Source organism: Zootoca vivipara, chromosome Z2 (assembly GCF_965207765.1).
Source record: "Zootoca vivipara chromosome Z2, rZooViv2.hap1.1, whole genome shotgun sequence".
Classification (NCBI taxonomy): domain Eukaryota; kingdom Metazoa; phylum Chordata; class Lepidosauria; order Squamata; family Lacertidae; genus Zootoca; species Zootoca vivipara.
This window is the reverse complement of record NC_142585.1, coordinates 45,817,080-45,842,673: the sequence shown is the minus strand read 5'-3', so window position 1 is coordinate 45,842,673 and position 25,594 is coordinate 45,817,080. Positions and strand designations below refer to the sequence as shown.

Genomic DNA, 25,594 nt, shown 5'->3' with positions numbered 1-25,594 from the left:
GGTCTAAGGTCAAATATGAGGTGGTCCTTTGGATAATAATCTGTTCTTATCTGCAGATGAACACATGACATGAGGCCAACCATGAGAAGGTCTTATGGAACAACTGTCGTCCTGCCAACCACAATCTGGTCTTATCTGGAGATGGTCTAAGGTCAAATATGAGAAGGTCCTTTGGAGAATAATCTGGTTTTATCTGCAGATGAACCCATGGCATGGGACCAACCATGAGATGTTCCTATCCTCATGCCAACCATAATCAGATGAACTTCGGTTGGCCTGATGCCCTCAGGGACCACCGTGTGGTTGAAGAACGTCAACCGTCCTCCTGCCAACAATCCCCGCTCTTATCTGTTCTGCAGAAGGTCAACCGTGAGATCTTCCACGAGGAACTGACTCTTCCCCTGCCAACCACAACGTCTCCTGGCTGGAAGCCCAGGAGGATGGAGGTGGATGGGAGGTCCATCTGAACATCTCCTGATCTCCTGCCAGGAATCCCCGGTCTTATCTCCTCTGCAGAAGGTCAACTGAGATGTTCCTTGAGGAACTGACTCCTCCCTTGCCAAGCACAACATCTCCTGGCTGGAAGCTCAGGAGGGAGGAGGTGGATGGGAGGTTCCACCTGCCAACCACCCCTTGACAGGAAGCCCAGAAGGACGGAGGTGGATTGGAGTTTCCACCTCAACATCTCCTGATCACCTGCCAACCACCCCTTGGCAAGAAGCCCAGGAGATGTTGAGGAGGTGGCTCAGAAGTTCACCTCGAGGGGACGGAGGTGGGGCCAGGTGGGAGGGTGCCACCGGGCTCTATAAAACCAGGAAGCTCTGCAGGACCCATAATCACGTTCCTCGAAGTTCTTGAGAAGTTCCTGAGAAGAAAAGAAGCCCATCTTGAAGATGAAGTTCTGCTTGGTCGCGGTGGCTCTGGCCCTCTTCTGCGCCGTCCACGGCTTCTCGGATGACCTTCAAGCTCAGGAGAAGGTAAGTAAGGTGAGCACTCCAAGGGTCATCTAGATCGACACGCTTCCTCCAGGGTCCCTCACCCTCCATCTCCCCCCCCCTCAGGCCAGAGGACAATGGATGGCTTTGGGAATCAGCACGACCGACCCCCACATCTTGAAGCACATGGACAAGATGAAGACCCTGGCCGTCGACGTGTCATTCGAGGGCGGGGACGTCGTGATCGAAACCCGCATCCCCACGTAAGAACCCCAAGCGTCATCCAGACCAGGCCGCTCTCGAACCCAGGGCGGGCGGCCACCAAACAGAGGTCCATCCTACCAGGAGGATCGCCTCAATTTTCACGGGATGGGGTGTCCCTATTTTCATAGGGTGGGTGTCCCTATTTTCACAGGATGGGTATACCTATTTTCACGGAATGGAGTGTCCCTCTTTTGGAATAGGAAGTCTGTGTTTTCACGGGATGGGTGTCCCTATATTCACTATTTTCATGGGATGGGTGTCCCTATTTTAACAGGACAGGGTGCCCCTATTTTAACGGGACAGGGTGTCCTTTTTTGTCAGAGGAAGTCCCTATTTTCACAGGATAGGGTGTCCTATTTTGTCATAGAAAGTCCCTGTTGTCACAGGATGGGGTGCCCATATTTTCATGGGATTGGGTGTCCCTTTTTGTCATAGGAAGTCCCTTTTTTTACGGGATGGGGTGTCCCTCTTTTGAAATATTATATTAATTTTATATATATACTAGCTGGCCCGGCCACGCGTTGCTGTGCCTCATCCCTGTGACTCCCCCCACTCTGTCCCGGCCCATGACCTATTCTGCTCTGTCCCCCCACCCCCCGATTCATCCCTGTGACTGTCCCCGGTGACTCCCCCCACCCTGTCCCGACCCATGAGGCATCGCTACCCCTCCTCCCCCATCCCTGTGACTCCCCTACCCCCTGCCCACCCCCAGCGCATCCCTGCTATTTCCCCGGTGGCGGTGGCGACATATCCTGGCCTGTATGTCACGTATTCGTTGCTGTGGCTTAGTCTGTTAAATGGGCCCTCAGAGTGCCCCTTCAGACTCCTCTCCCCACCCCCCGTGGCTCATACCTGTGATTGGCCCCACCCTGTCCCGACCCATGACCTTTTCTTGGTGGACACACACACACACATATATATATTCTTGTGAAAATAGGGACTCTCCTATTTTTGCAGGAAAATTCATATAAAAATAATTCCCCCAATAAATATTGGACCTCTTTTTCTATTCCCCCCCCCCCCGGCAGACCCCAAGGCTGCAAGACGATCAAGATGGTTTTCAAGAAAGGCGACGATGGAAAATACTACCATAAATGCAGTTCGTATTTAAGGGTTCCGTTCCGGGGATTTATTTGGGGAATGTTTCAAACGTTTTGATGTTTTATTATTTTTATTTTTATGCCCAGAGTGGTTGGTGTTTATATTGATATTTACATATTTACATTATTTAAATATGTAATACTTAAATTATAATTTAAAATCTTAATATAATGTTTAAATTATAACAGGAATATAAATAGAATTTGGCCAGCAGCCACCCAGAGCGGCTGGGGAAACTCAGGCAGATGGGCAGGATAACAACAACAAAAACGTTTAGATTTATGTGTTATTGATTGTTTATATTTATATAAATAATTTATATGTTTAAATGCATATCATTTATTTTTATATTAATAATAGTTACATTTCTACTAATACATTATTATATTATATTATATTATATTATATTATATTATATTATATTATATTATATTGCCAGGAGCCACCCAAGGCAACTGGGGAAACTCAGCTTGATGGAAAGGCTTATTAATATTAATATTAAAAAATGTTAATATTAAAAGTATATATTATATTATCATTAATATTATTAATATTTATTATTAATCAATTAATATATTATAAAACATTATTCATTAATATTCATTAATACCATATATTATAATTAATATCAATCAATATTAATATATTATAATTAATATTATTAATCAATAATTATTAATAATAATGATCCTATTAATATGCTGGGGAAAGCCGGGCAGGTGTGGCGGGTTTGGCTAGATGATCCTTGGGGGACCCACTTCCGGCGACTCTCCCCCCCTTCACTGTCCTTTTCTCCCCACCCCTCCCCTCCAGGATTCGGTGAGAAGAAAGTGGAGGTGGTGGAGACGGACGGCAATAACTATGCCATCGTTGACCTGATCACCAGCCGCAAGGACCAGACCTACCGCACCTCCAGCCTGTATGGTAAGCCCTGGAAGGAGAGCCTCCCCGGGGGGGCGGGGGTGTGCAGAGTCTACCTGAGGCCGCTTTCGGATCAGATTATCAAATGCTATTATTATTGTTGTTGTTGTTGTTATTGTTGGAAAATATCGTTTGAGGAATCATAAGATGATGATGATGATGATATGCTTATTTAATAACATTATCGAGGAATAATAATAATATACTGATGGTATATTATTATTATTATTATTATTATTATTATTACTACTAATACCCATCCTCTCTCTGGTTCCCTTATTATAATTATTATTCTATTAGAGGAAAATATCATTTGAGGATTCCTAAGAAGTCTCATGAGTTTTTAGTCATTATTATTACAGTATTATTATTAGTCTCTTAGGGGGGAAATCATTTGAAAAATCCTAAGATGATGATGATGATGATAATAATAATAATACTATCCTGATTTAATAACACTATCAAGGACTTTTACTACTATTACTATACTGATTTAATAACACCATAAAGGACTAATAATAGCAATAACAATAATATACTGATTTATTATTATTATTATTAGTCTCCTAAGATAATAATAATACTATGCTGATTTAATAACATTATCGAGGACTTATTATTATTATTATTATTATTTTCCAGCCCGCAACGCGGAATCGCAGCCGATCGGATTGCTTGAGAGATTCCAGCAGCGCAGCGAGGAGAAGGGCTACACTTCCGAGCAGATCAAGATCTTCCCCACGGAAGGTAAGTCCTCGCAGAAGGTCCTCCAAGGGTTGATTTGGGACCCCGGAGAGTCATCCAGCTTTATACCACGGCCCGGCAATAACCTGCTTCCTTCTCTCTCCACAGTCGCCTGCCAAAATGAAGCCGTGAGTTTCCCGAGGGCGTGAATTCGAATTGGGGTTCGGGTCTAGCTTGGTGGACAGATCTCAGGTCTAGCTTCGTGATATCTTCCAGGCTACTCTTGAGGAATCCAAAGCGTCATTTCGTCAAAGAAGCACTCTCTCTCTTCCCCTCTGTCTCTCCTATTCCTTCCTTCCTTCCTTCCTTCCTTCCTTCCTTCCTTCCTTCCTTCCTTCCTTCCTTCCTTCCTTCCCCCTCTCACATTCTCTTTCCCCCTCCCTCCATCCCTTTCTCTCTCTTTCATTTTCTCGCTTTCCCTCTCTCTCTCCCCCTCTGTCTTTCTACCTCCCTCTTTTTCTTTCTTTCTCTTTTCCTCTGTTTCTCTCTCTCTCCTTCCCTCTATTTCCCTGTTTTTTCCCCCACTCCTCTTTCTCTCTTTTCCTCTTTGTCTGCTCCCTCTTTATCTTCTTCTCTCCCCCTTCTTCTTTCTGTTCCTTCCTTCCTTCCTTCCTTCCTTCCTTCCTTCCTTCCTTCCTTCCTTCCTTCCTTCCTGTCTGTCTCATTCTCCCTCTATCTCCCTCCCTCTCTTTTCCTCTTTGTTTCTTTCTCTCTCCGCCCGTCTATCTTTCTCTTCCCCCTCCCTCTTTCTGTCTCTTCCTCTCTTCCTCCCTCTTCCTCTCTCCCTTCATCCTCTCTCTCTCTTTCTCCTTCCTTCCCTCTCTCACCCCTTCCTTCCTTCCCTCTCTCTCTCCCCTGAGTCTATCTTGGTGGACAAATCTCAGATCTACTTTGGTGGACATTACCCAGGAAAGAAGGAAGGAAGGAAGAACAGAGAAAAGGGATGGTGGGACGAAGGGAGGAAGGAAGGAAGGAGGGAGGGAGAAAGGGAGGAGTGAAGGAAAGACGCAAGAAAAGGAAGAAACCAGGAAGAAAGGAAATAAGGGAAGGGGGGGAAGGAGAAGGGAAAAATAGAAGCAAGGAAGAAAGAAAAAAAAGGAAGGAAACGAGGAAGGAATGGAGAAAGAGGGAGGGAGGGAGGCGGGAGGGAGGGAGGAAAGAAGCAAGAAAAGGAAGAAACCAGGAAGAAAGGGAAGAGGGGAAGAATAGAAGGAAGAAAGAAAAGGAAGGAAACAAGGAGGAAGGAAACGAGAAAGGGAGGAAGGAAGGAAAGCAGCAAGTAAAGGAAGAAACCAGGAAGAAAGGAAAGGAAGGAAACAAAGAGGGAGGAATGGAGAGGGAGGGAGGGAGGGACGAAGGAGAGGAGGGAAGAAAGGAAGGACAGAGAAAGGGAGGGAGGGATGAAGGAGAGGAAGGAAGGAAGGTCTATCTTGGTGGACATCTGCTCCAAATCCTACTCCCCAGCTTGGGAATGGACAACCATCTCCAGGAGCAATCATCTCAAGTACTTGAGATGGGGAGGAACCCAAACGAAGGACCTCCCTGGGTCACCCCCACGGATCTCCAGGGATCTCCTCTGACCAGGGATGGAGGGCAGGGTGGAGACGGAGAGGAAGCCATTGGTCGGAGGACCTCGGGCCGGTGGGAAGTGTCGTTCTGAGCGCCCAGCAGGACCACCAGCTTGGAAGCTTCACCTTTGCCATCTCCATCTCTTCTAGGAGTAAGAAGACCACCAAGTGGGAACATCTCTATGGTCCTTTGAGGTCTCCTCGTTCTCCTAATAAATAGATCCAGAAACTGCAAATTTTCCGTTTTTGGTCTCTTTTGTATCTCGGGGGGAGATATATCCCATTATTATTATTATTATTATTACTCGGTTGGAAGCCACCCAGATGGGTGGAGTATAAATAATAATAAATAATTATTATTATTATTATTATTATTATTATTATTATTATTATTATTATTTACTGTATATAAATCTCAAATGAGATATTTCCATTTTAAAATCCATTATTTAAATATTTAGTTATTGATCTGGCCCCACGTTATGGATGCGGCCCACATTCTGGTTTATCAATCCAGCCCTGCGTTATTGATTTTCAATCCAGCCCTGTGCTCTTGGTTTTCGATCCATCCCCTCCTTAGTGGTTATCAAACCAGCCCCATGTTATCGGTTATTGATCCGTCCAGCATTCTTGGGTTATTGATCGGCCCCACGTACTTGGTTATTGAACCAGTCCCATGTGATTGGTTATCAAACCAGCCCAGCTTTCCATAGACCGCCCCGCCTCTGGACCCTGGAATCCCTTCCCTGTCAATCATTCTGTCATTGAAGAGCTGGAATTCCGGGGGTTGGCCTCTTCTGACTCTTCCAATCCTGAGAGCGGCACACTCTGGACTTCCTCAGAGGACCTCTGCACACAGCACTCTACTCCCTCCCTCCAGAAGGAGCACCCAGGGTCCTTTGGGGCGCCTGCCCTCGCACCCGCTACCCCAAAACCTCTTGAGCTCCAGGAATATAGATATCTTTATTGAGGGCATTCACAAGAACAGGACAAGGGTCACGAGCAGAGGGAAGTGGGCGGGGTAAATCTAGATGACCACCAGGGATCCCATTCTGCAACTCCCTGCATTTGGAAAGGACTTTGAAGGACAGACAAGCCCACTTTCCCCCATAGAGGGCTTAACTTCTAAACAGCCTTTCCCCCGCCGGAACGCGTCGAACCCCGGCAAGACTTGGAGCATAAGTAAAGCTTCCCGTGAAACCGATAGCCTGGGTTCAAACGTATCCTGCCTGCCCCCCTCCCTCAATCGTGTCAGCCATCTTGAGAGGTTGGGTCCATCTCTTGCACGTGACCAGCCCTCCTTTCGTCCCCTCCGTGCCCCAGGGTGCCATGCACGGGCACCGCCGAAATTTGCAGGTGCAACCACATGTCAGCGCTCTCAATCAGAGGAGAGAGCCCGTGAGCTGGGCCCCCAATTTCCCCCCTCAGCCGATCGCTCGAGGATGGAACCCCCTCGGGCCAGGCCCCAAAACCGTCCCAAATCGTCCACAGAGAGAGCCCTGGACTAGTCCCAGGATGGCGTCCCATTTTGTGGTGCCCGGAAAGACTCTGACGACGGGGCCCAGAAATCCTCCTAGTGTGGTGTAGGGGTTAAGAGTGGTGGACTCGTAATCTGGTGAACCGGGTTCGCTTCCCCACTCCTCCACATGCAGCTGCTGGGTGACCTTGGGCTGGTCACACTTCTCTGAATTCTCTCAGCCTCACACACCTCACAGAGTGTTTGTTGTGGCAGAGGAAAGGAAAGGAGAATGTGAGCCGCTTTGAGACGCCTTCGGGGAGTGATAAAGTGGGATATCAAATCCAAACTCTTCTTATTCTTCTGGATCCTCCACGGACACAGCCCCGAAACCATCCGATGATGGGGCCCGGTACCCGTCCTTGCGAATCCGACGGTCACATGACGGCGCAGGAGGAGACGGGGTTGCGGACCCGGCAGGCGCAGGCGGCACCGCAATACTGCCGGAAGCTCTGGTAGCAGCCTCGTCCGGATTCGGGGCCCCAGGGTGAGGGCCCGGGTACGGGGCCCTCGGCGGGCAGGCGGGCCAGGATGCGGGCGTTGACGGCCAGGGCAGCCAGGCCGTAGTCGGTGAAAAGGACCGTCTCGCGCTTGCAGGTGGGGCAGGAGATGAATTTGTACTTCGGGCACGATTCGTAAAGGATTTGCAGGCACTCCTCACAGACGGAGTGGAGGCAGGAGAGGAGGCGGGGCCTCTTGTGGGCGGCGTTGTAGGCGTGGCCGCAGGTGGGGCACTCCAGGGGCTCTGTGTGGGGAGGCGGCGGGGCCGGAAGGGCATACTGGTTGGCGATGACCTCGCCTGGGGACGGGTAGAAGGGTGGCGGTGGCGGCGGCGGGGGCAGCGGCTGCTTGGGGTCGAGCGGAGCCAGCTCAGTGCAGGATTGGTTGGCGATGACTTCGCCTGGCGGCCAGGGGGGGCGCTTGGGGAACTTCTCTGGCCGGCCCACTTTGACGGCCTCCATCTTGAGGAGGACTTGGGGGCCCCTCAAGCAGCCCAGGAGGAAGGCCTTGACATGGCTAGCGTCGTCGTCGGGGGCGGGCTTTGAAGCGGGCGCGGTGGCGGCGCATGCCGGGGGTGGGGATATGGCGGATGGCCGGGGTGGGCGGGCAGGAGGACCTGCGGGAGAAGAATCACAGAGAGGGGGTTTGCTAGAGCTCGTTTTCCTCCTCCCCCATAGAGTTCAAGAATCCTAGAGAGGATTTTTTTTCCCATGCAAGGAAACCTGAAGGTTTTCCTTCTTTTATAACATGCATTAACACAGAGTTCCAGAATCCTAGAGTGGATTTTTTTTTAATTAAAAAAAATGCATGTAAAGCTTATCCTTTTTTGCTTTTTTACCACCTGGTCACTGCAATAAATTAATATGTATTATATGGTATATCTATTGTAACACACACACTGAAATATATATATATATCTATATATCTATGTGTGTGTGTATGTGTGTGTGTGTGTATATATATATATACATATACTGAAATATATAACTGTGGGTTTGTGTATTATACTGAAATATATACAGTGGTACCTCAACATCCGAATGACTCGACTTCCGAAGGTTTCGACTTCTGAAGTCGGCAAACCCAGAAGACTTTTCGCCGCGCGAGGTCGGCACATGCGCAGAAGCGCATAAATTGCGCTTCGCGCATGCGCAAAACAGGTACTTCGACATCTGAAGACTTTGTCTTACGGAGAGCGCCGCGGAACGGATCACCTTCGTAAGTCGAGGTACCATTGTAATTGTATGTGTTTGTGTATAGTGTGTGTGTGTGTATATATATTCTGAAATTTAATTTTAACTAACATTAAAACATAGCTGTCATTTACTCATGGATCAACCCACGAAACGACCCACCTGGAGCCACGGACGAGGCGCAGGCTCAGGACGGCTCCTTGCAGCTCAAGGGAAGGCAGCTGAATCGGGGCTGGTCGCCTTTCCTCGCAAGCGGAAAGCTAGGAGCTCGTTTCCTTCTCTGGTGTCTAGGTGGGACGGGTCCCTCACACTCGCAGCCTGGGAGGTGAAGCAAACCAATAATTGGTGCTGGGGAAAAGGGCTAGAGAGGACTCTTGGTGATATAACTTCCCTTCTCAGGCCCCGGGTAGAAGTTGGGCATCAATGTGCCTTGGGGGGGGGGGAGGATGCATAAAGGAACAGGATATTGGAGGCACTGCCTACATAACATAACATAACATAACATAACATAACATAACATAACATAACATAACATAACATAACATAATATATATTCAAGTTGGAAGGGGTCCTGAAAGTCATTAAAACCAACCCCAGAAAGCCAGGAACTGTTTGTTGATATGATTATTATTTTCAGCAATATACCCAATGCAAAAAATATTTGTATAAACTGCCAGAATAAGATATATACACAGTATATTTTAAAATGTAATCTCTATAAAATAGAGATTACAAAAAAACCATATTTTGTATACATTTTGTTATTTTATTGCCGGTCATTTTATTTGCATCCAAAACTTTATCACCCAATACAGAATATATATTTTTTATAATGTACCAGAATAATAATGTTTTTTTTAAAAAGCAGAATGTATTATTTAGCTCCAATTATTTAAATATATAGTTTAATTTTTAACTACTGATGTTGTCCTTGTTGTTGTGTTGCTACCAGCTCCGTTTTATTTGTATAGAAACAGCCACAATAAAATTAATATTTATAAAATATTTTTTAAGTTTTTTAAAAAAATATTCTACTGAAATATTATTTTTAAAATTATTTATTTCTTAATTCTTTAATTCATTTGCATTCTAGTTTCCATTCAGGGAGTGGGGCTAGATGGCCATTGCTGTCCTGTCAATCACCCTAGCCCTCCCCTGTGAATCAAACTGGGAATTAATATTGAGGATTCAGAGGGTGGGGCTAGGTGATCATTGGTGTCCCGTCAATCATCCCAGCCCTCCCCTGTCAACCATCACTGGATATTCTAGCTGCCATTGAGGTTAGATGACCATCCGTGTCCCCTGTCAATCAAACTGGGAATTAATATTGAGGATTCAGAGGGTGGGGCTAGGTGGCCATCAGTGTCCCCTGTCAATCACCCCAGCCCTCCTGTCAATCTTCTAGCTGCCATTCAGGGGGTAAGGCCAGATGGCCATCGGTGCCCCGTCAATCACCCTAGCCCTCTCCTGTCAATCATCACGGGATATTCTAGCTGCCATTCAAGGGGTGAGGCTAGATGACCATCCGTGTCCCCTGTCAATCAAACTTGGAATTAATATTGAGGATTCAGAGAGTGGAGCTAGATGACCATCAGTTCCCTGTCAATCAAACTGGGAATTAATATTGAGGATTCAGAGGGTGGAGCTAGGTGACCACCAGCGTGCCCCATCAATCACCCTAGCCCTCACGGGATTATTCTAGGGTGAGGCTTGAAGACCATTGCTGTCCCACCCATCCCCCTAACCCTCCCCTGTCAATCACCCCGAATCCACCACCAATTTGGGGTCAGTTTGGATGACCTGGTGGGTTCCCTTCCCACCCATCAGAGGCCTCCTCACCTTTCCTGGTCGGTCAAGACGATGGCGGCGGCCCCTCTTTCCCTCCTCCAGGCGATCCGGAACCTTCCAGAAGACGGGGGGGGGGAGGGTGTCCTCAGGTCCCCTTATCGGTGATCCGATTGGACGAGGAGGCCGGGAGGGGGAGACGGCGGGGCGGCCTTGCGAAGATGCTGCAGGCCAAAGTGGTGCCCAATATGCAGTTAGAGATGCAGATATGGATAAAGGATGCTGCGGAAGGCCGCTGTTTCAGGTGGGGGGGCAGTGTTTGTCCCTACCGTCAATCTCCCTGCTTGGAGAGGGTGACCCCTCCCCCTCCCAAGCAGCAGCGCCCGATTGATGGATGATTGACAGGCCCAATCTGGATGCAGGAGAAGGATGCTAGAAGTGGTACCCAGAGCAGACCTGTAAATCTCGGTGGTGGTGGAGGAGGAGGGGAAAGGAGGTGGGCTTGGGGAGGGAGGATGCGGGGATGCATGGGGTGGGACTTCCTGTGAAGGGGGCGGAGTAGGAGGATGGGGGGAGCGAAGGATGGAGGAGGAGGAGGATGGAGAGGAAAAAGACCTCTGATAAAAGGAATTGGTTTTTTTTCAGGTGGGGGGGCAGCGTTTCTCCCACCCGTCAATCTTCCTGCTTGGAGAGGGTGACCCCTCTCCCTCCTCCCCCCAAAAGCAGGATGGATGATTGACGGGCGCCCAATTCCGGATGCGGGAGAAAGGATGCTAGCAGTGGTACCCAGAGCATAGAGATGAAGAATGCTGTAGCGAATGATGGGCGAATGGTTGTTTTTTTTTCAGGTGGGGGTGTTTGTCCCTCCTGTCAATCTTCCTGCTTGGAGAGGGTGACCCCCCCAAAAAGCAGCAGCAGCCGATGGATGGATTGACAGGCGCGCGATCCCGGATGCTAGGAGTGGTACCCAGAGCATAGGGATGAAGGATGCTGCAGCGAATGATGGGCGGATGTTTTCTTTTCAGGTGGGGGTGGGGTGTGTTTGTCCCTCCCATCAATCTTCCTGTTTGGAGAGAGTGACCCCTCCACCCGCCCTCCCCCAAAGCAGCGCCTAATGGACGGATGATTGACAGGCGCCCAATCCGGGATGCGGGAGAAGGATGCTAGCAGTGGTACCCAAGGGGAGGCAGACCTGTCAATCTCATTGGTGGAGGAAGGGAAAGGAGGCGGGCTCGGGGAGGGAGGATGTGGGGATGCAGGGGGCGGGACTTCCTGGGGGGGGCAGAGGAGGGAGATTGGTACCCAGAGAGGAGGAGGAGGATGGAGAGGAAAAAGAAATCTGAGAAGAGAAATTGGTACCCAGATACGGGTGAAACTCAGAAAATTGGAATATCGTCCAAAAGTGCATTGATTTCAGTAACGCAACTTAAAAGGTGAAACCAATCTATGAGATAGATGCATGATATGCAAAGCAAGATATGTCAAACCTTCATTTGTTGCAATTGTAATTATTTGTCGTTAGGCAGGTCAATTATAAATGGAATGTCATTAATGAAATGTCATAGTGATGCTTATTTTTGTATGATTGTACAGTGGTGCCTCGCTAGACGAAATTAATTCGTTCCACGGGTCAATTCGTGAAATGAAATTTTCGTCTAGCGAGTCCCGGTTTCCCATAGGAATGCATTGAAACTTAATGCGTTCCTATGGGCTCCGGGGGACTGGCGGCGGGGAAGGCAGGCAGGCAGCCACGTGCTCTCTTGCCTGCCTGCCTTCCCCACCGCCTGTCACACGAAGATCGGCGGGCGCTGCTTGCGGGGCTTGTCAACCCCGGCAAACAGCACCCGCCGATCTTCGGCTCTGTCCCCTGATGCGCTACGGCTCGGGGAAGCAGGCAGGGAGACGGCAACAGCCTGCAGCTTCCCGGGCTGTTGCCATCTCTCTGCCTGCTTCCCCGAGCTGAAGCACCCGGGCAAGCCCGACACAGCGGGGGATCCCGCCTGTCACACAGCGGGGATCGTAGGGGGCTTGAGAAGCCCCCTACGATCACCCGTTGTGTGTCGGGCGGGATGGGGGGGGGAAAGACAGGAAAGATCCCGCACTTCCCGGGCGCTTCAGCTCGGGGAAGCAGGCAGGGAGATCCCCCACTGTCACACAGGTGGGATGTCAAGCCCTCTACGACAGGAAAGATCCTGCGTTTCCCCCCCCCCCATCCCACCCGACACACAGCGGGGGATCGTAGGGGGCTTCTCAAGCCCTCTACGATCCCCGCTGTGTGACAGGCGGGATGGGGGGGGGAAGACAGGAAACATCCTGCATTTCCCCCCCATCCCGCCCGACACACAGCGGGGATCGTAGGGCGCTTGCCTTCCCCGAGAAGGCGCCCGGCTTTCTCGGCGAAGGCAAGTGGGGGACACCTAGCCCGCCCGCTTGCCTTCCCCGAGAAGGCACCCGGCTTTCTCAGGGAAGGCAAGCGGGGGACACCTAGCCCGCCCGCTTGCCTTCGCCGAGAAAGCGCCGCCTCGACGAAGGCAAGCGGGCGGACACCTAGTTCCTCCCCCGCTAATTCCTCTTTGTGTTCCGCTGGTCTCTGCCAGCGGAACACAAAGGGGAACCAACTGCATCAGGGAAAGAAGGCAAAGGAAGATCAGCTGAGAGGCGGTGACAGCTGTCAGCGCCTCTCAGCTGATCTTCCTTTGCCTTCTTCCCTTGCTACAGCTGGTTCCCCTTTCGCTAGATGAATGCCCTGATTTTCTGATCGGAGGTTTTTATGGCCACGCTTCGCAAGACAAAGAGGTGGCCATAGAAAACATCGTCGTATAGCGAGGCAACCTCCGATCAGAAAATCCTTTCGTTAAGCGGAATTTTCGTCTAGCAGGGCATTCGTCTAGCGAGGCACCACTGTAACTATTTGTTTTATTACTGAGAAATTTCCAAAAGAAAGCATTTGTCAAATCAAAACGAAAAGAAAAAATAATACGTTGCATTACTGAAATAAATGCACTTTTCGACAATATTCTAATTTTCCGAGCTTCACTTGTATATTGTACAAGGAATTGACAGAAAGTCTCTCCCCCCCAACTTTCCCAATTTTTTTAATCTTGATCTTATTTAACAGATATTGTGATACATTAAGGGTTTATGTCATAGGAAGATACCATTAAATAAGAAATAACAAGAAATTAATATACATGAATATATATATATATATATATATATATATATATATATATATATATACACACACACATACATACATTCATATATATATATACATGAATATTGGATTAAGGAAAATGTAGATAAATGTTGTATTATATGAAAATGGAATAAAAATGAATTAAACAAATTTAAAACAAAGCAAAACAAATTTAAAACAAAGCAAAACAAAGGGATTCTTTTCTGGGAGGGGAAAAAAAGATGCTCAGAGGAGAAGAAGAAGAAAGGGATGGAGGAAAAGGATGCTCTGAGGAATTGGTACCCAAGCAGGAAGGAGGAAGATACAGAGTTCGATTTATTATTATTTTTCCTGAATGGGGGAAGGAAGAAGGCTGCTCCGTAATTATAATTACTAGTAATTATAATAATTATAATCGTAATAATAATAATTTATGAAACAACCCAAAACTGCATTTCACCCCCTAGAACAGCCTTTTAAAAATATCCCTGGGAACTGTAGCATATTCAGGTAGTTTGCTCTTGGGAACTGCAGCGCACTCAGGCGGCTGGGAACTGCAGTTTATTCAGGGCAATGGCAGGTCATTCAAGGTACCTGGGAACTAGTTTATTCAGGGTAACCGCAGGTCATTCAAGGCACCTGGAAACTGCAGTTTATTCAGGGCAATTTGTCATTCCTGGCGTCTGGGAACTGTAGTTTACTCAGGGCAATCGCAGGTCATTCAAGGTGCCTGAGAACTGCAGTTTATTCAGGGCAGTCGGTCACTCAAGGTGCCTGGGAACTGTAGTTTCTTCAGTGCAATCGCAGGTCACTCAAGGCATCTGGGAACTGTAGTTTATTCAGGGCAACCGCAGGTCACTCAAGGCGCCTGGGAACCGCAGTTTATTCAGGGCGTCGGGGAACTGCAGGGCACTACATAAAAACCCAACCAATCGTAACAATAATCGTCGTAGTTTTATTCCCGGTACTGGGTGCAAGATGTGACTGCCAGAAACTACGGCCCTGTCGACCCGCCATCCGGAGGATTCCTGGAACTGTAGCGCCCAGATGTTTCCAAGGCGCCCAGCTCAGGACCACGTCTCGGCCTGGAAGCGCCCGGCCCGCTCCAGGGCGGCCAGGAACTCAGCTGCCTGGGGCGCTGACAGCCCGCCCTCGGACTCAAACCCGGAGCACAGGGCCTCGGCGATGCATTCCGGCACCTCCTTGGCGCTCCTGGAATTAAATTAAATTGAAATTAAATTGAAATTGAAATCAGAACAGCGGGTTCAAGGACTAGATGGCACTACAATTCCTGGAGCCCGGCCGCAGTACGACTCACCCGGCTAAATAGATTCGGGCGCCACGGCACAACAACTCCCACAACAGCGCCTGGTTTTCCCGCAGGCGGTGTTGGACGTAGATTTTCTCTTCCTGCAGGGAAGTGGGCCAAAAAAATTGGATTTAATTTTCCCAGCAAGGGATGCCAGCAAGACAAAACCCTCGCGTAAAGGGTTTCTCTCTCTCTCTTTTCCTTCCTTCCTTCCTTCCTTCCTTCCTTCCTTCCTTCCTTCCTTCCTTCCTTCCTTCCTTCCTCTCTCTCTCTCTCTCTCTGTCTACCCTCCTTCCTTAATTCCTCTATATCTATCTATCTATCTATCTATCGATCGATCGATCTATTTCTCCCTTCCTTCCTTCCTTTTTTTCTTTCTCTTCCTTCCTTTGTCCCTCCCTCTTTCTTTCTTTCTTTCTTTCTTTCTTTCTTTCTTTCTTTCTTTCTTTCTTTCTTTCTTTCTTTCTTCCCTTTCCTTCCTCGCACTCCCATTGGCTCACCTGGTCCCGGGAAAAAGCGGGGAAGACGGATAGGAAGCCCCGGTCAGAAAGCTCCGCCCACTCATCCCAGAAGTAGAAGTCGTGGGCGCGGTGGCGGCAGCCGAAGAAGAGGAAGTTGCCTGGAGAAGGGGGCGGGGTTAAGGAGGGAGGAAGCAATAGGATGACAGCAGAGACCACCCACAGTTTCCTCCAAGCAGCATTTTTTAAAAGGCCTGAAATGGCATTGAATACTGCACAAATTTACAAATTGCATTCTATAAATTTCTGCAATTTCACGATCAAATTCACAGATTTCCTCCTAATTGCATTCTATAAATTCCTGAAATTTCATGATCAAATTCACAATTTTTTAAATTTGCATTTTTAAAATTCCTGACCTCTCTTCCCCTGCGCTACACGTTCCTGGATGGCGGCGCGGAAGGGAGCCACGCCCGTCCCAGGAGCTACCATGACAACGGGGGTGTCGGGGTCATCAGGGAATTGCAGCCCCCCCTTCTTCACCCACAGGGGCACTTGGACCGGCCCTGGAGCAAGAGAAATGTAACGGGGGCATCAGGGCGCGCCACCAAACTTTGATGGGTCCTGGCAGGAGAAACATAGCATGGGTGCCAGGCGGGAGAAACGTAGTGCGGGCATCAGGCCCACTGTGGGATTTGCGCTGGATCACTGGTGGGTTCTGGCGGGATAAATGTAGCACGGGCACCAGGCCCTGCTGCGGGATTTGCGCCAGGGCACTTTGATGGGTCCTGGTAAGAGAAATATAGCACGGGAGCCAGGCCGCACCGCGGGACCCCTGCCCAAGCAATTTGTTTGTTCCTGGCAGGAGAAACATAGCATTTTGTGCCCAGCGCCTTCTGCTACAACTCACCGCGTGCCGGGTCAAGGGAGGCCAGCCAAGTGGAGCAGAGGCCGCGCCGGGGCCGGGCCAGGCGCGTCTTGTAGCGGACCACAGCCACCAGGATCTGGATGCGGTCGGGGAAGGCCTGTGGGGAGAGGGCAGGAGTCGTAGAACCGGGTGCAGTGGTGGAGGCGTGGGTGGGTTTGGTAAACTGTGTGTTAAGACTCACCAGCATGGAAGAGGCGATGGAAAAGGCCCGGGCCCGGATGCGAGGGATGAGGTCGAGGAGGAGGTGGCAGGGAATGGCGGCCGCCGTCTTGGGGAAATCGCTCAGGACCTGGTGGGGAGAAAGAGCTGGGAATTGTAGCGCCAGCACCTGCTGGGTGTCACCAAAGACTTGAGGCAACGGCTGAGCTGCTCAAAGTTGGCTGGGGGAAGGAAGCAGGGCTGGCTGGGAACTGTGGCGCTGGGAACCAAGTGCTGGAAACCAGGCACTGGGAACCGTGGTGCTCGAAACCAGGCGCTGGAAATGGTGGCCCGATTCCCAACGTCTAGTTTCCTGCGTCATGGTTCCCATCGCCTGGTTCCCTGCGCCTGGTTCCCAGCGCTAGAACTCCCCCGGCCCTGGGACTGCTTGGGCCTACCTCCAGAGTGGTTCGTCGCGGCCGGTGGCAGTAGGCGTAGAGCTCCTCCTGGCCGGGCGCTGAGACGAATTCCCGCAGCTTTTCCCGCTCGCGCTCGTCGGGCGAGAGCTGGGCGGCAAGTTCGAAAAACGAGCGGCGGGGGACGCCGGCGATGTCCAGGCAGTTTTCCACTAGGTGTCCAATGCTGCAGGGCCGGGGCAGTGGGAATGGCAGTGCGGTGCCTGGTGGGGCAGAAGAGTTGGCTGGAGAAATGTAGTGCAGGCAACAGGCCCCTGCCCAGCAGAATCCCTGCCCAGGCAATTTCATGGATCCTGGCAGGAGAAACGTAGTGCGGGCACCAGGCCCCGCCCTGGAAACCTTGTCCGGGCACTTTGATGGGACCTGGTGGGAGAAACGTAGTGCGTACCCTGTTCGGCCGGCTCAACCAGGAAGCGCCGGCGTGGGTCCAGGTTCAAGAGGCGACAGAAGAGCTCCACGTCCTCCGGGGCGTTGCGGGGAGCGATCAGGGCCAGGTCGCCGGCGGCAGTCCTGGGGAAAGGGTAACGTAGCGCATTGGCATCTTCCTTCCTTCCTTCCTTTTCTTTCTCTCCCTTCCTCTATCTATCTATCTATCTATCTATCTATCTATCTATCTATCTATCTATCTATCCCTTCCTTCCTTCTTCTTTCTCTCTCTCTCTCTCTTCCTTCCTTCCTTAATCCTCTCTCTCTCTCTCTCAATCAATCTATTTCTCCCTTCCGTCCTTCCATCCTTCTTTCCCTTCCTTCCTTCCTTCCTTCCTTCCTTCCTTCCTTCCTTCCTTCCTTCCTTCCTTTCTCCCTCCCTCCTTAATTCTTTCCTCCCTCCCTTCTATCAATCTATCTATCTTCCATATTCCTTCCTTCCATCTATCTATCTATCTAACTATCTATCTTCCTCCCTCCCTCCTTAATTCTCTTCCTTCCTTCCTCTATCTACCCACAGGGGGGGGGGGAACGCACTGGATCCCAGATCCGGCCAGGTCCAGCTCGATCAGCCGGACGTCTTGGAAGTGCGACTCGGACGTCACCCTCTGATTGGACAGCACCCGGGCCGGGAAGGGGTGCCGTTCGCACGTAGGACCTGGGTCGGATTCGGCGGGGGGGTCGGGGCACCCGGTCTGGTCATTGCCGTCCAGGAAGCGGAAGGTGAAGCGGGACGGCAAACTGGAAGGGGAGAGAAGGAGCATAGAAGTGAGACCGGCGGAAGAATAGCAGGAATAATAATAATAATAATAACAATAACAATAATAATCACTGTGCTTACATGATGTCTGGACTAAGGATTTGCAGGCCGGGAGGAAGAGGATATAATTGCAGGATCTTCTCCCAGAGATCCGCAAGCCAGGGATCGACGGCGGCGTCCGGGCTGAAAAAGGGACGCAGCGGTTATCTAGTCTGACCACCAAATCACCACATATTTGCGGCGAAAGGAGACCAATGGGGCTGTATGGTCTGACCCCAAATCTCAGCCCTGGAATCTCCGGATATTCGTGGCAAAAAGGGACCCCTGGCGGCCATCTAGCCTGACCCCGGATCTCTGCATATTCGCGGCAAAAAGGTACCAAGCGGCGATCTAGTCCTTCCCTCCTCCCTCCCTCCCATCCTTCTCTCTCTCTTTCTCTCTCACCCCTTCCTTCCTTCCTTAATTCATCTCTCTCTCTCTCTTTTCCTTCCTTCCTTAATTCATCTATCTATCTATCTAACTATCTATCTATCTTTTTTCTTTCTTTTTCTTACTTTCTTCCCTTCTTAATTCCTCTATCTATCTATCTATTCCCACCCCAAATCACAGGAGTTCGGGTCCCGGGTCATCCAGCCTCACCCCAAGTCATGCTGGTCATCCCCCAAGGCAGCGGGCAGCAGCGGGCAGCCGCCCAACTGGTGAAGCCTCTTGTGCAGCTTCTTGGCGACAAAGTTGAACCTGGCGGGATGGGGGGGGAAAGGAACATTGTTTTCCCGGGTATTTATTAAATATTATTTATTAAAATTTAATTGATTAAATATTATTTCTTGAAATTTAATTGGTTAAATATTATTTCTTGAAATTTAATTGATTAAATATTATTTCTTGAAATTTAATTCATGAAATGTTATTTCTTAAAATTTAATTGATTAAATATTATTTCTTAAAATTAAATATTATTTATTAAAATGTAATTGATTGAATATTATTTCTTGAAATGGAATTCATGAAATATGATTCATGAAATATGATTTATTAAAATTGAATTCATGAAATATGATTCATGGAAATGGAATTTATCAAATATGATTTATTAAAATTGAATTCATTAAATATTATTTCTTAATTACAAATTCAATTCATGAAATGATTTCTTGCAATTGAATTCATGAAATATTATTTATTGAAATTGAATTCATGAAATATGATTTATGAATTTTGAATTCATGAAATATTATTTCAAAAATTGGATTTATAAAATATTATTTCTTGAATTTATTAAGTATTATTTCTCAATTAAAATTATAATTTATTAAAATTGAATTCATGAAATATGATTTCTTGAAATTGAATTCATGAAATATGATTTCTTGAAATTGAATTCATGAAATATGATTAATTTAAATTTAATTTTAAAAGGGGGACTTACTTGGGGTAGGAAGAATCGCCAAGCCCGAGAACGGCGTAGTCCAGCTGGCAGAGGGAACCGGGAGACAGGCTCTTCCGGAAAAGGAACCTCCAGAAATTCTGGGTTTTCCGGCGGTCGGGAAAAAGAGGAGAGGGGAATACTCATTGCATGTCAAACATGGCTCACATTAAATGTATAATACATCAACATAAAATCAGGCAATTAAATTAAAATAATTCCCAAAATCTGATCAGGATCAGAATGAAATCCGATCAGATGGCAACCTGCAGATTAGGGTTGGGGGCCTTAAATGCTCCCCAGGCCCATATTAGTAATTAATAATAATTAGTAATCAATTATTACTTTTAATACTGCCTCAACTATCAGTATTACTATTATTATTATTATTAATATTTATTTACTTTCATGTTATCCGGAGGGTCTCCTTGCCCCGTGGTGGCGCAGACGAAAATCACCAGGGGCTCATCGATCAGGTTTGCCTAGGGAAAAAGGGAGAGTGGCTTGAACTCTGCGCATGCTCTGGGATCCTCTCATTGCAAGTGGAATTCACACTCACCACCGGATAAGAGTCCAGGGCGTCAACCCGGCACTGGAAGTGGCGGCGCTTGGCCTGGCGCCCGATCCTCTCACCTAAATCCTCGGCAGTGCCGGTCTGGCTGCCGAAAAGGATCAGGAGGCGGCGCTCTTCCATCTGCGAAGCAGGCAGGAATTCAACAGGAGAATGCATTTCTATGGGATTCAACTTACAATGTGCGTTTGGAACGCATTAAATTCGTAAGTAGAGGTACCATTGTAGATGAATTAAGGAAGGAAGGAAACAAATAGTCACAATCATTCAAAAATAAACAAAAATGAACATCGCTATGACATTTCATATGAGAAGGGGTGATTGGCTGCCGGGTGGACGGCGAGGCGCAGCGCGCCAATGGGACGCGGACGACTGGGGGGGGGAGAAGAGTCGTTTGAAGGCGGGTCCTGATGACGTACGCGGAAGTGGTTGCCCGCGCCCATATTGGTAATTAATAATATTTAATTATTATTATAGGGGACCCAGGTGGCGCTGTGGTTAAACCACTGAGCCTAGGGCTTGCTGATCAGAAGGTTGGCGGTTCGAATCCCTGTGGCGGGGTGAACTCCCGTTGCTTGGTCCCAGCTCCTGCCAACCTAGCAGTTCGAAAGCACGTCAAAATGCAAGTAAATAAATAGGAACCGCTACAGCGGGAAGGTAAACGGCGTTTCCATGTGCTGCTCTGGTTTGCCAGAAGCGGCTTTGTCATGCTGGCCACATGACGTGGAATCGGCCAATAATGTGAGATGAGCGCGCCCAGAGTCGGTCACGACTGGACCTAATGGTCAGGGGTCCCTTTACCTTTAATAACAATTTATAATAAATGCACCCCAGACCCAAATTGGTAATACTGCAATTAATAATTATAATCAATAATCATGCTAGTAACCAATTATTACTTTTAATACTGCCCCAACCTAGCAGGAAAAAAAGGATTTAAGGAATGCAGAAGAATGGCAGGAATCCACGTGATGCCAGCAGCTGGAGTGAAAGCGGGCACCCACTTCCGCGTACGTCATGAGGACCCGCCTTCAAAAGACTCTTTCCCCAGTCGTCCGCGTCCCATTGGCGCGCTGCGCCTCGCCGTCCACCCGGCAGCAAATCACCCCTTCTCATTGGACCGCGCCTTTGACGGACAATCAGGTCACCCAATTGCCGCCTTATTTACCTCAGAATCTTTTGCTTTATCAGAGCCCATCCTCCTCCTTTCTCCTATCAAAGACGGCCAGAGCCAGGGTGGGCGGAACACGCCCGCGGCACCCGTTTTCCATTGGCCAGAGCCTTGGAGAGACAAAGACCCCAGCCAATCATCTCCTTTAGTCCGTCAGAGTCCGTCCTCTTCAATTCCCCTATTATAACTTGCGTGGGCGGAGCGTCGCGTGAGCGAGCCAATCCCCGTCTCCCGCCTCCAAGCCGCCCGACGCCCATTGGTCCAAGCTTTGGAGCGACTACCCCGCCGGCCAACCCTCTACTTTGTTCCCTCAGAGCCCATCCTCCTCCTATCAGAGCTAGTGTGGGCGGAGCGTGGCGCGAGCGAGCTAATCCGCGCCGCCCGCCTCCGCGCCGCCCTGTGTCCATTGGCTCGCGCCTTTGACGGACAGCTCCGCCAGCCAACCCTCTTCTTTGATTCCCTCAAAGCCCGTCCTTCCTCTTGTCAAAGAAGGCCCGACCCAGCGTGGGCGGAGCGTCGGCGAGCGCGCCAATCCACGCCGCCCGCCTCCGCGCCGTTCGACGCCCATTGGTCGCCGTCTTTGACGGACAACCCGGCCCGCCAACCTCCGCCTGATTTACCTCAGAGTCCTTGAAAGTCGCTCCGAAGCGGCAGCCATGGAGGCCTCGCAGGTGCCCGAGTGGAAAAAAGCCCTACTGGAGCGGAAACGGGCCAAGCGGGCCGCCACAGACGACGGTCTCTCGCTGTCCCGCCTGCTCGAGCTCTACTCGGCCATGCCGGGCGTGCGGACCATCCGCGCCGACCGTATCGTCATTATCGAGACGTGCCCGGGAGAAGCCGCCCAGCGACGCGTACCGGGAGCCGCTGAGCTCAGGGCCGAGCAGGTCGTCGTCTACGAGCCCCAGCCGGGCCACGTCCGCCGCCTCCGGCACCAATTCGACCCGGTGAGACCGCGCATACGCCGCTGTGGCGCTCCCGGGCGGAAGGAGGCTTCGGATGGCTTACTGCGCATGCGGGGTACTTCGGGGGACGGACTGCGTATGTGCGAAGGGCGCCAGGCCGTTTCGGCGGACCAACTGCGCATGTCAAAAGGGCAAATGGGCGCTTCGGGTTGCCCGCTGCGCATTCGCGAAGGGCGGTACAACACGGCAGAGAAACCAGTGGACGCCTGGAGTAGCTTCTGCCAATCGGAGGAGTCGGGTGTCCCACTGCGCATGCCTGAACGGCAGTCCGAGAGGGCAAAGGAGGCTTCAAGCGGAACACTGCGCATGGTCGGAGGCCAGCTGGCCACTCCTCCCTTCAGCCAATATGTGCAGAAGATCGCCGCCAATTCTTTCCTCGTGAACCCGCGGGGGCGCCGTGCTATAGATCCCAAGGAGCGTGCTACAGATCCCAGGGGGGGAGGCGCCTGGCACAGTGCTACGGTTCCCACGGAGAAAGCCTGGCCAGCTTCACCCGATTCTACGGTTCCCAAGAAAAGCGCCTGGCCGGATGCTAAGGTTCACAAAGAAAGAGCCTGGCCACCTTCGCCCAATGGTATGGTTCCCAAAGAAAGAGCCTGGCCGCCTTCGCCGGATTCTATGGTTCCCAGAGAAAGAGCCTGGCCGCCTTTGCTTGATGCTACAGTTCCCAAAGAAATCACCTGGCCGCCTTTGCCAGAATCTACATATCCCAAGGAAAGCACCCGGATGGCTTCTGAGTGGTGCGCTACAAATCCCGAGGGAGGCACCCGGCCTGCTTCGCCAAAGGGCCCTGGGCGCCGCACTGCGGACCTGGAGGAACCATACTACAGATCCCAAGAACGCCCCCGTACTGTTTCGCCAAGGGGCCCCGAGCCCCACCCTACCAATTCCTCCCTCCAAGATGCCACAGATCCCAGGGGTTGCTTGCGGGGCGCCATCGCCACAGGAACCGTAGCACCGCCTGTCGCCAACTTGGCGCCCTCTCCCGGGGCCAGCCTGCGCCAGAACTCCCGCAACTCCTTCCGGGTCGTCCCTCGCCCGCCGAGAGGGGTGCCCGCTCCCCAGGAGAATGACCGGGTTCCTGTCACCTGCATTGATGAGGAAACTACAACTCCCTTGGCGCCGCTGAAGGTGCTGAGCCCCCGCCTGGAGGGCTGCGACGTCCCTTATGACAGCTCTCTGGCCCCGGATTCCGAAGACGCCGCCTTGGGGTCTGGATTTGAGTCTACCCTGCTGCACAATGGCACCCGGGAAGCGCCCGGTCCCAAGTTCGAATGCGCTTTCCCCCGGAGCCGTTACCCCTGCGCGGAGGAGATTGAGGTCATCGGCGGATATCTTTCGCTGGACCGCTCCTGCATGAGCAAAGGCGGGGCGCGGCGGAGGAAAAAGGTAGCTGGGCGCCCGGGGGTCATCCAGCCTTACCCGTCTAGCATCACTCGAACTCTGAACCCGTATGTGTATACAGGTGAAACTCGGAAAATTAGAATATCGCCTTAAAGTGCATTTATTTCAGTACAGTGGAACCTTGGTTTACGAACACCTCGGTTTATGAACTTTCGGTTTACGAACAACTGTAACCCGGAAGTACGAAAAACGAGGTGTCCGAGGCCTCCACGAAGGCCTCAAGACTGGGCCGCAGCTGCGGAGGCGTTCCTATGGCTCAGCGAAGGCCCGGAGCCTTCCGCAGCATCGGAAGCACTCCCAGGGCCTCTCCCTTCCCCCCACTCACACGTTTCTGGGCCTTTCCTGGACCTGGGGCTTCCGGCAGCCGAGCGTCCTCGGCGGGACGATGCAGCAGCAGGGCGATAAGGCTGAGGCTCTTCACCTCACATAGTCCCTCTCCCTTGCTTCTGCTTGTTTGGAGTGGTGGCCTTCTCGGCCGGTTCCGGGCTTCCCTCGCCCTCTCCTCCGGTACACCGGAGTTCCACTGAGCACGTTGCCCTAGGCCAGTGTTTTTCAACCTTTTTTGGTCAAAGGCACACTTATTTCATTAAAAAAATCACGAGTCACACCACCATTAGAAAATGTTAAAAAAATTAACTCTGTGCCTATATTGACTATATATAAAGTAATTTTTCAAATTTTCCCACGGCACACCAGGCAAGTGTGCCGCGGAATAGTGGTTGAAAAACACTGCCCTAGGCCACAGGGCTCCGGCCGGGTGCCGATGGCCGGGCACGCTCTGGCTCTGGTCCCGGGCTTGTGCGTTCGCGGGGTGGGTGTGTGACAACCCCCAACCAAGCCACTGAGCTCCCAGGGCTCCCCCCACCTCTCGTGGGGTGGGGGCGGCGGACTCCACGGATCGGGGCCGCGGACACGCCGGCTGCTTTGCCTGATGTCGGGAGCACTTCCCCCAAGTAGCCCTGAGCCGCCGAGTCCGCCACCGCTCGTGCGGTCGTCGTGGGGGTGACGACCGGGAGGGGTGACGACCCCTAAACTGAGCCACTGGGCTCCCTGAGCTCCCCACACACCTCGTGGGATAGCGGTGGTGGTGGACTCCGCCGCTCAGGGAGGCGGCGACGCACCAGCTGTTTTGCGAGATGTCGGGAGCGCTTCCCCCGAGCGGCCCCAACCCGCAGAGTCTGCCACCTCTCGTGCAGTCGCTGGGAGCGGTGACGACCTCTAAACTGAGCCCTGGGCTCCCCGGGCTCCCCCACCTCTCGTGGGGCGGCGGCGGACTCCTGCTTTGCCGGATGTCGGGAGCGCTTCCCCCAAGCGTGTTAAAATTCGTGTTAACTTGCTGTTTTAGGGGGTGTTTTTCATCTTCTGGAACGAATTAATCCACTTTCCATTACTTTCAATGGGAAAGTTTGCTTCGGTTTATGAACAGACGTCCGGAACCAATTGTGTTCATAAACCGAGGTACCACTGTAATGCAATTAATTATTTTTTATTTTCCTTTTAATTTTGACAAATAGTTACAATCATACAAAAATAAACATCGCTGTGACATTTCATTAATGACATTCCATTTATAATTGACCCGCCTAACGACAAATCATGACAATTGCAAGAAATCAAGGCTTGACATATCTGGCTTTGCATGTTACGCATCTATCTCATAGATTGGTTTCATCTTTAAAGTGGCGTTACTGAAATAAATGCATTTTTCGACGATATTCTAATTTTCTGAGTTTCACCTGTATGTATATGTATGCATGTGTATATGCTTAGATATGTGTGTGTGTATGTATGCGTATATATGTGGTTAAACCACTGAGCCTAGGGCTTGCTGATCAGAAGGTCGGCAGTTCGAATCCCTG

The 25,594-nt window shown here is 50.4% G+C and overlaps 4 protein-coding genes across 14 annotated transcripts in view; 2 read left to right on the top strand and 2 right to left on the bottom strand.

Annotated features, from left to right (window-relative positions):
- On the top strand, window positions 1–5,769 carry LOC148686663 (extracellular fatty acid-binding protein-like). Of its 5 annotated transcripts, XM_088665054.1 has the most exons (7): window positions 1–977; window positions 1,062–1,198; window positions 2,228–2,298; window positions 3,114–3,224; window positions 3,864–3,968; window positions 4,074–4,093; window positions 5,684–5,769. In XM_088665054.1, the coding sequence occupies exons 1-7, from the start codon at window positions 894–896 to the stop codon at window positions 5,687–5,689; spliced, it is 534 nt and encodes a 177-aa protein (XP_088521180.1). In that variant the 5' UTR covers window positions 1–893; the 3' UTR covers window positions 5,690–5,769. The 5 variants fall into 5 exon arrangements, with proteins under 5 accessions (XP_088521180.1, XP_088521177.1, XP_088521179.1 ...); XM_088665051.1 differs by having other exon boundaries at window positions 775–977; window positions 3,864–4,093; XM_088665053.1 differs by lacking the exon at window positions 5,684–5,769 and having other exon boundaries at window positions 775–977; window positions 4,074–4,238.
- A 708-nt stretch (window positions 5,770–6,477) lies between these two features.
- Window positions 6,478–11,001, bottom strand: RNF208 (ring finger protein 208). The gene is made up of 3 exons (XM_088665042.1): window positions 10,583–11,001; window positions 8,906–9,061; window positions 6,478–8,166 (listed from the first exon to the last, which is right to left on the bottom strand). Exon 3 carries the CDS (start codon window positions 8,009–8,011, stop codon window positions 7,427–7,429), a length of 585 nt encoding a protein of 194 aa, XP_088521168.1. The 5' UTR covers window positions 8,012–8,166; window positions 8,906–9,061; window positions 10,583–11,001; the 3' UTR covers window positions 6,478–7,426.
- A 3,640-nt stretch (window positions 11,002–14,641) lies between these two features.
- Window positions 14,642–22,129, bottom strand: NDOR1 (NADPH dependent diflavin oxidoreductase 1). Of its 7 annotated transcripts, XM_088665039.1 has the most exons (16): window positions 21,990–22,121; window positions 21,367–21,479; window positions 20,187–20,321; window positions 20,032–20,109; window positions 19,631–19,728; window positions 18,841–18,939; window positions 18,283–18,384; window positions 17,979–18,182; window positions 17,404–17,525; window positions 16,998–17,218; window positions 16,583–16,690; window positions 16,384–16,498; window positions 15,893–16,039; window positions 15,516–15,634; window positions 15,025–15,116; window positions 14,642–14,918 (listed from the first exon to the last, which is right to left on the bottom strand). In XM_088665039.1, exons 2-16 carry the CDS (start codon window positions 21,394–21,396, stop codon window positions 14,774–14,776), a joined length of 1,815 nt encoding a protein of 604 aa, XP_088521165.1. In that variant the 5' UTR covers window positions 21,397–21,479; window positions 21,990–22,121; the 3' UTR covers window positions 14,642–14,773. The 7 variants fall into 7 exon arrangements, with proteins under 7 accessions (XP_088521165.1, XP_034958288.3, XP_034958289.3 ...); XM_035102397.3 differs by lacking the exon at window positions 21,367–21,479 and having other exon boundaries at window positions 21,990–22,129; XM_035102398.3 differs by lacking the exons at window positions 21,367–21,479; window positions 21,990–22,121 and adding an exon at window positions 21,098–21,208.
- LOC118078502 (uncharacterized) overlaps window positions 22,026–25,594 on the top strand; it is a 6,579-nt gene continuing 3,010 nt past the window's right edge. Inside the window, exon 1 of the mRNA XM_035102391.3 lies at window positions 22,026–23,720. Coding sequence (XP_034958282.1) covers window positions 22,026–23,720 — 1,695 coding nt within the window. The remainder of the gene's footprint in view (window positions 23,721–25,594) is intronic.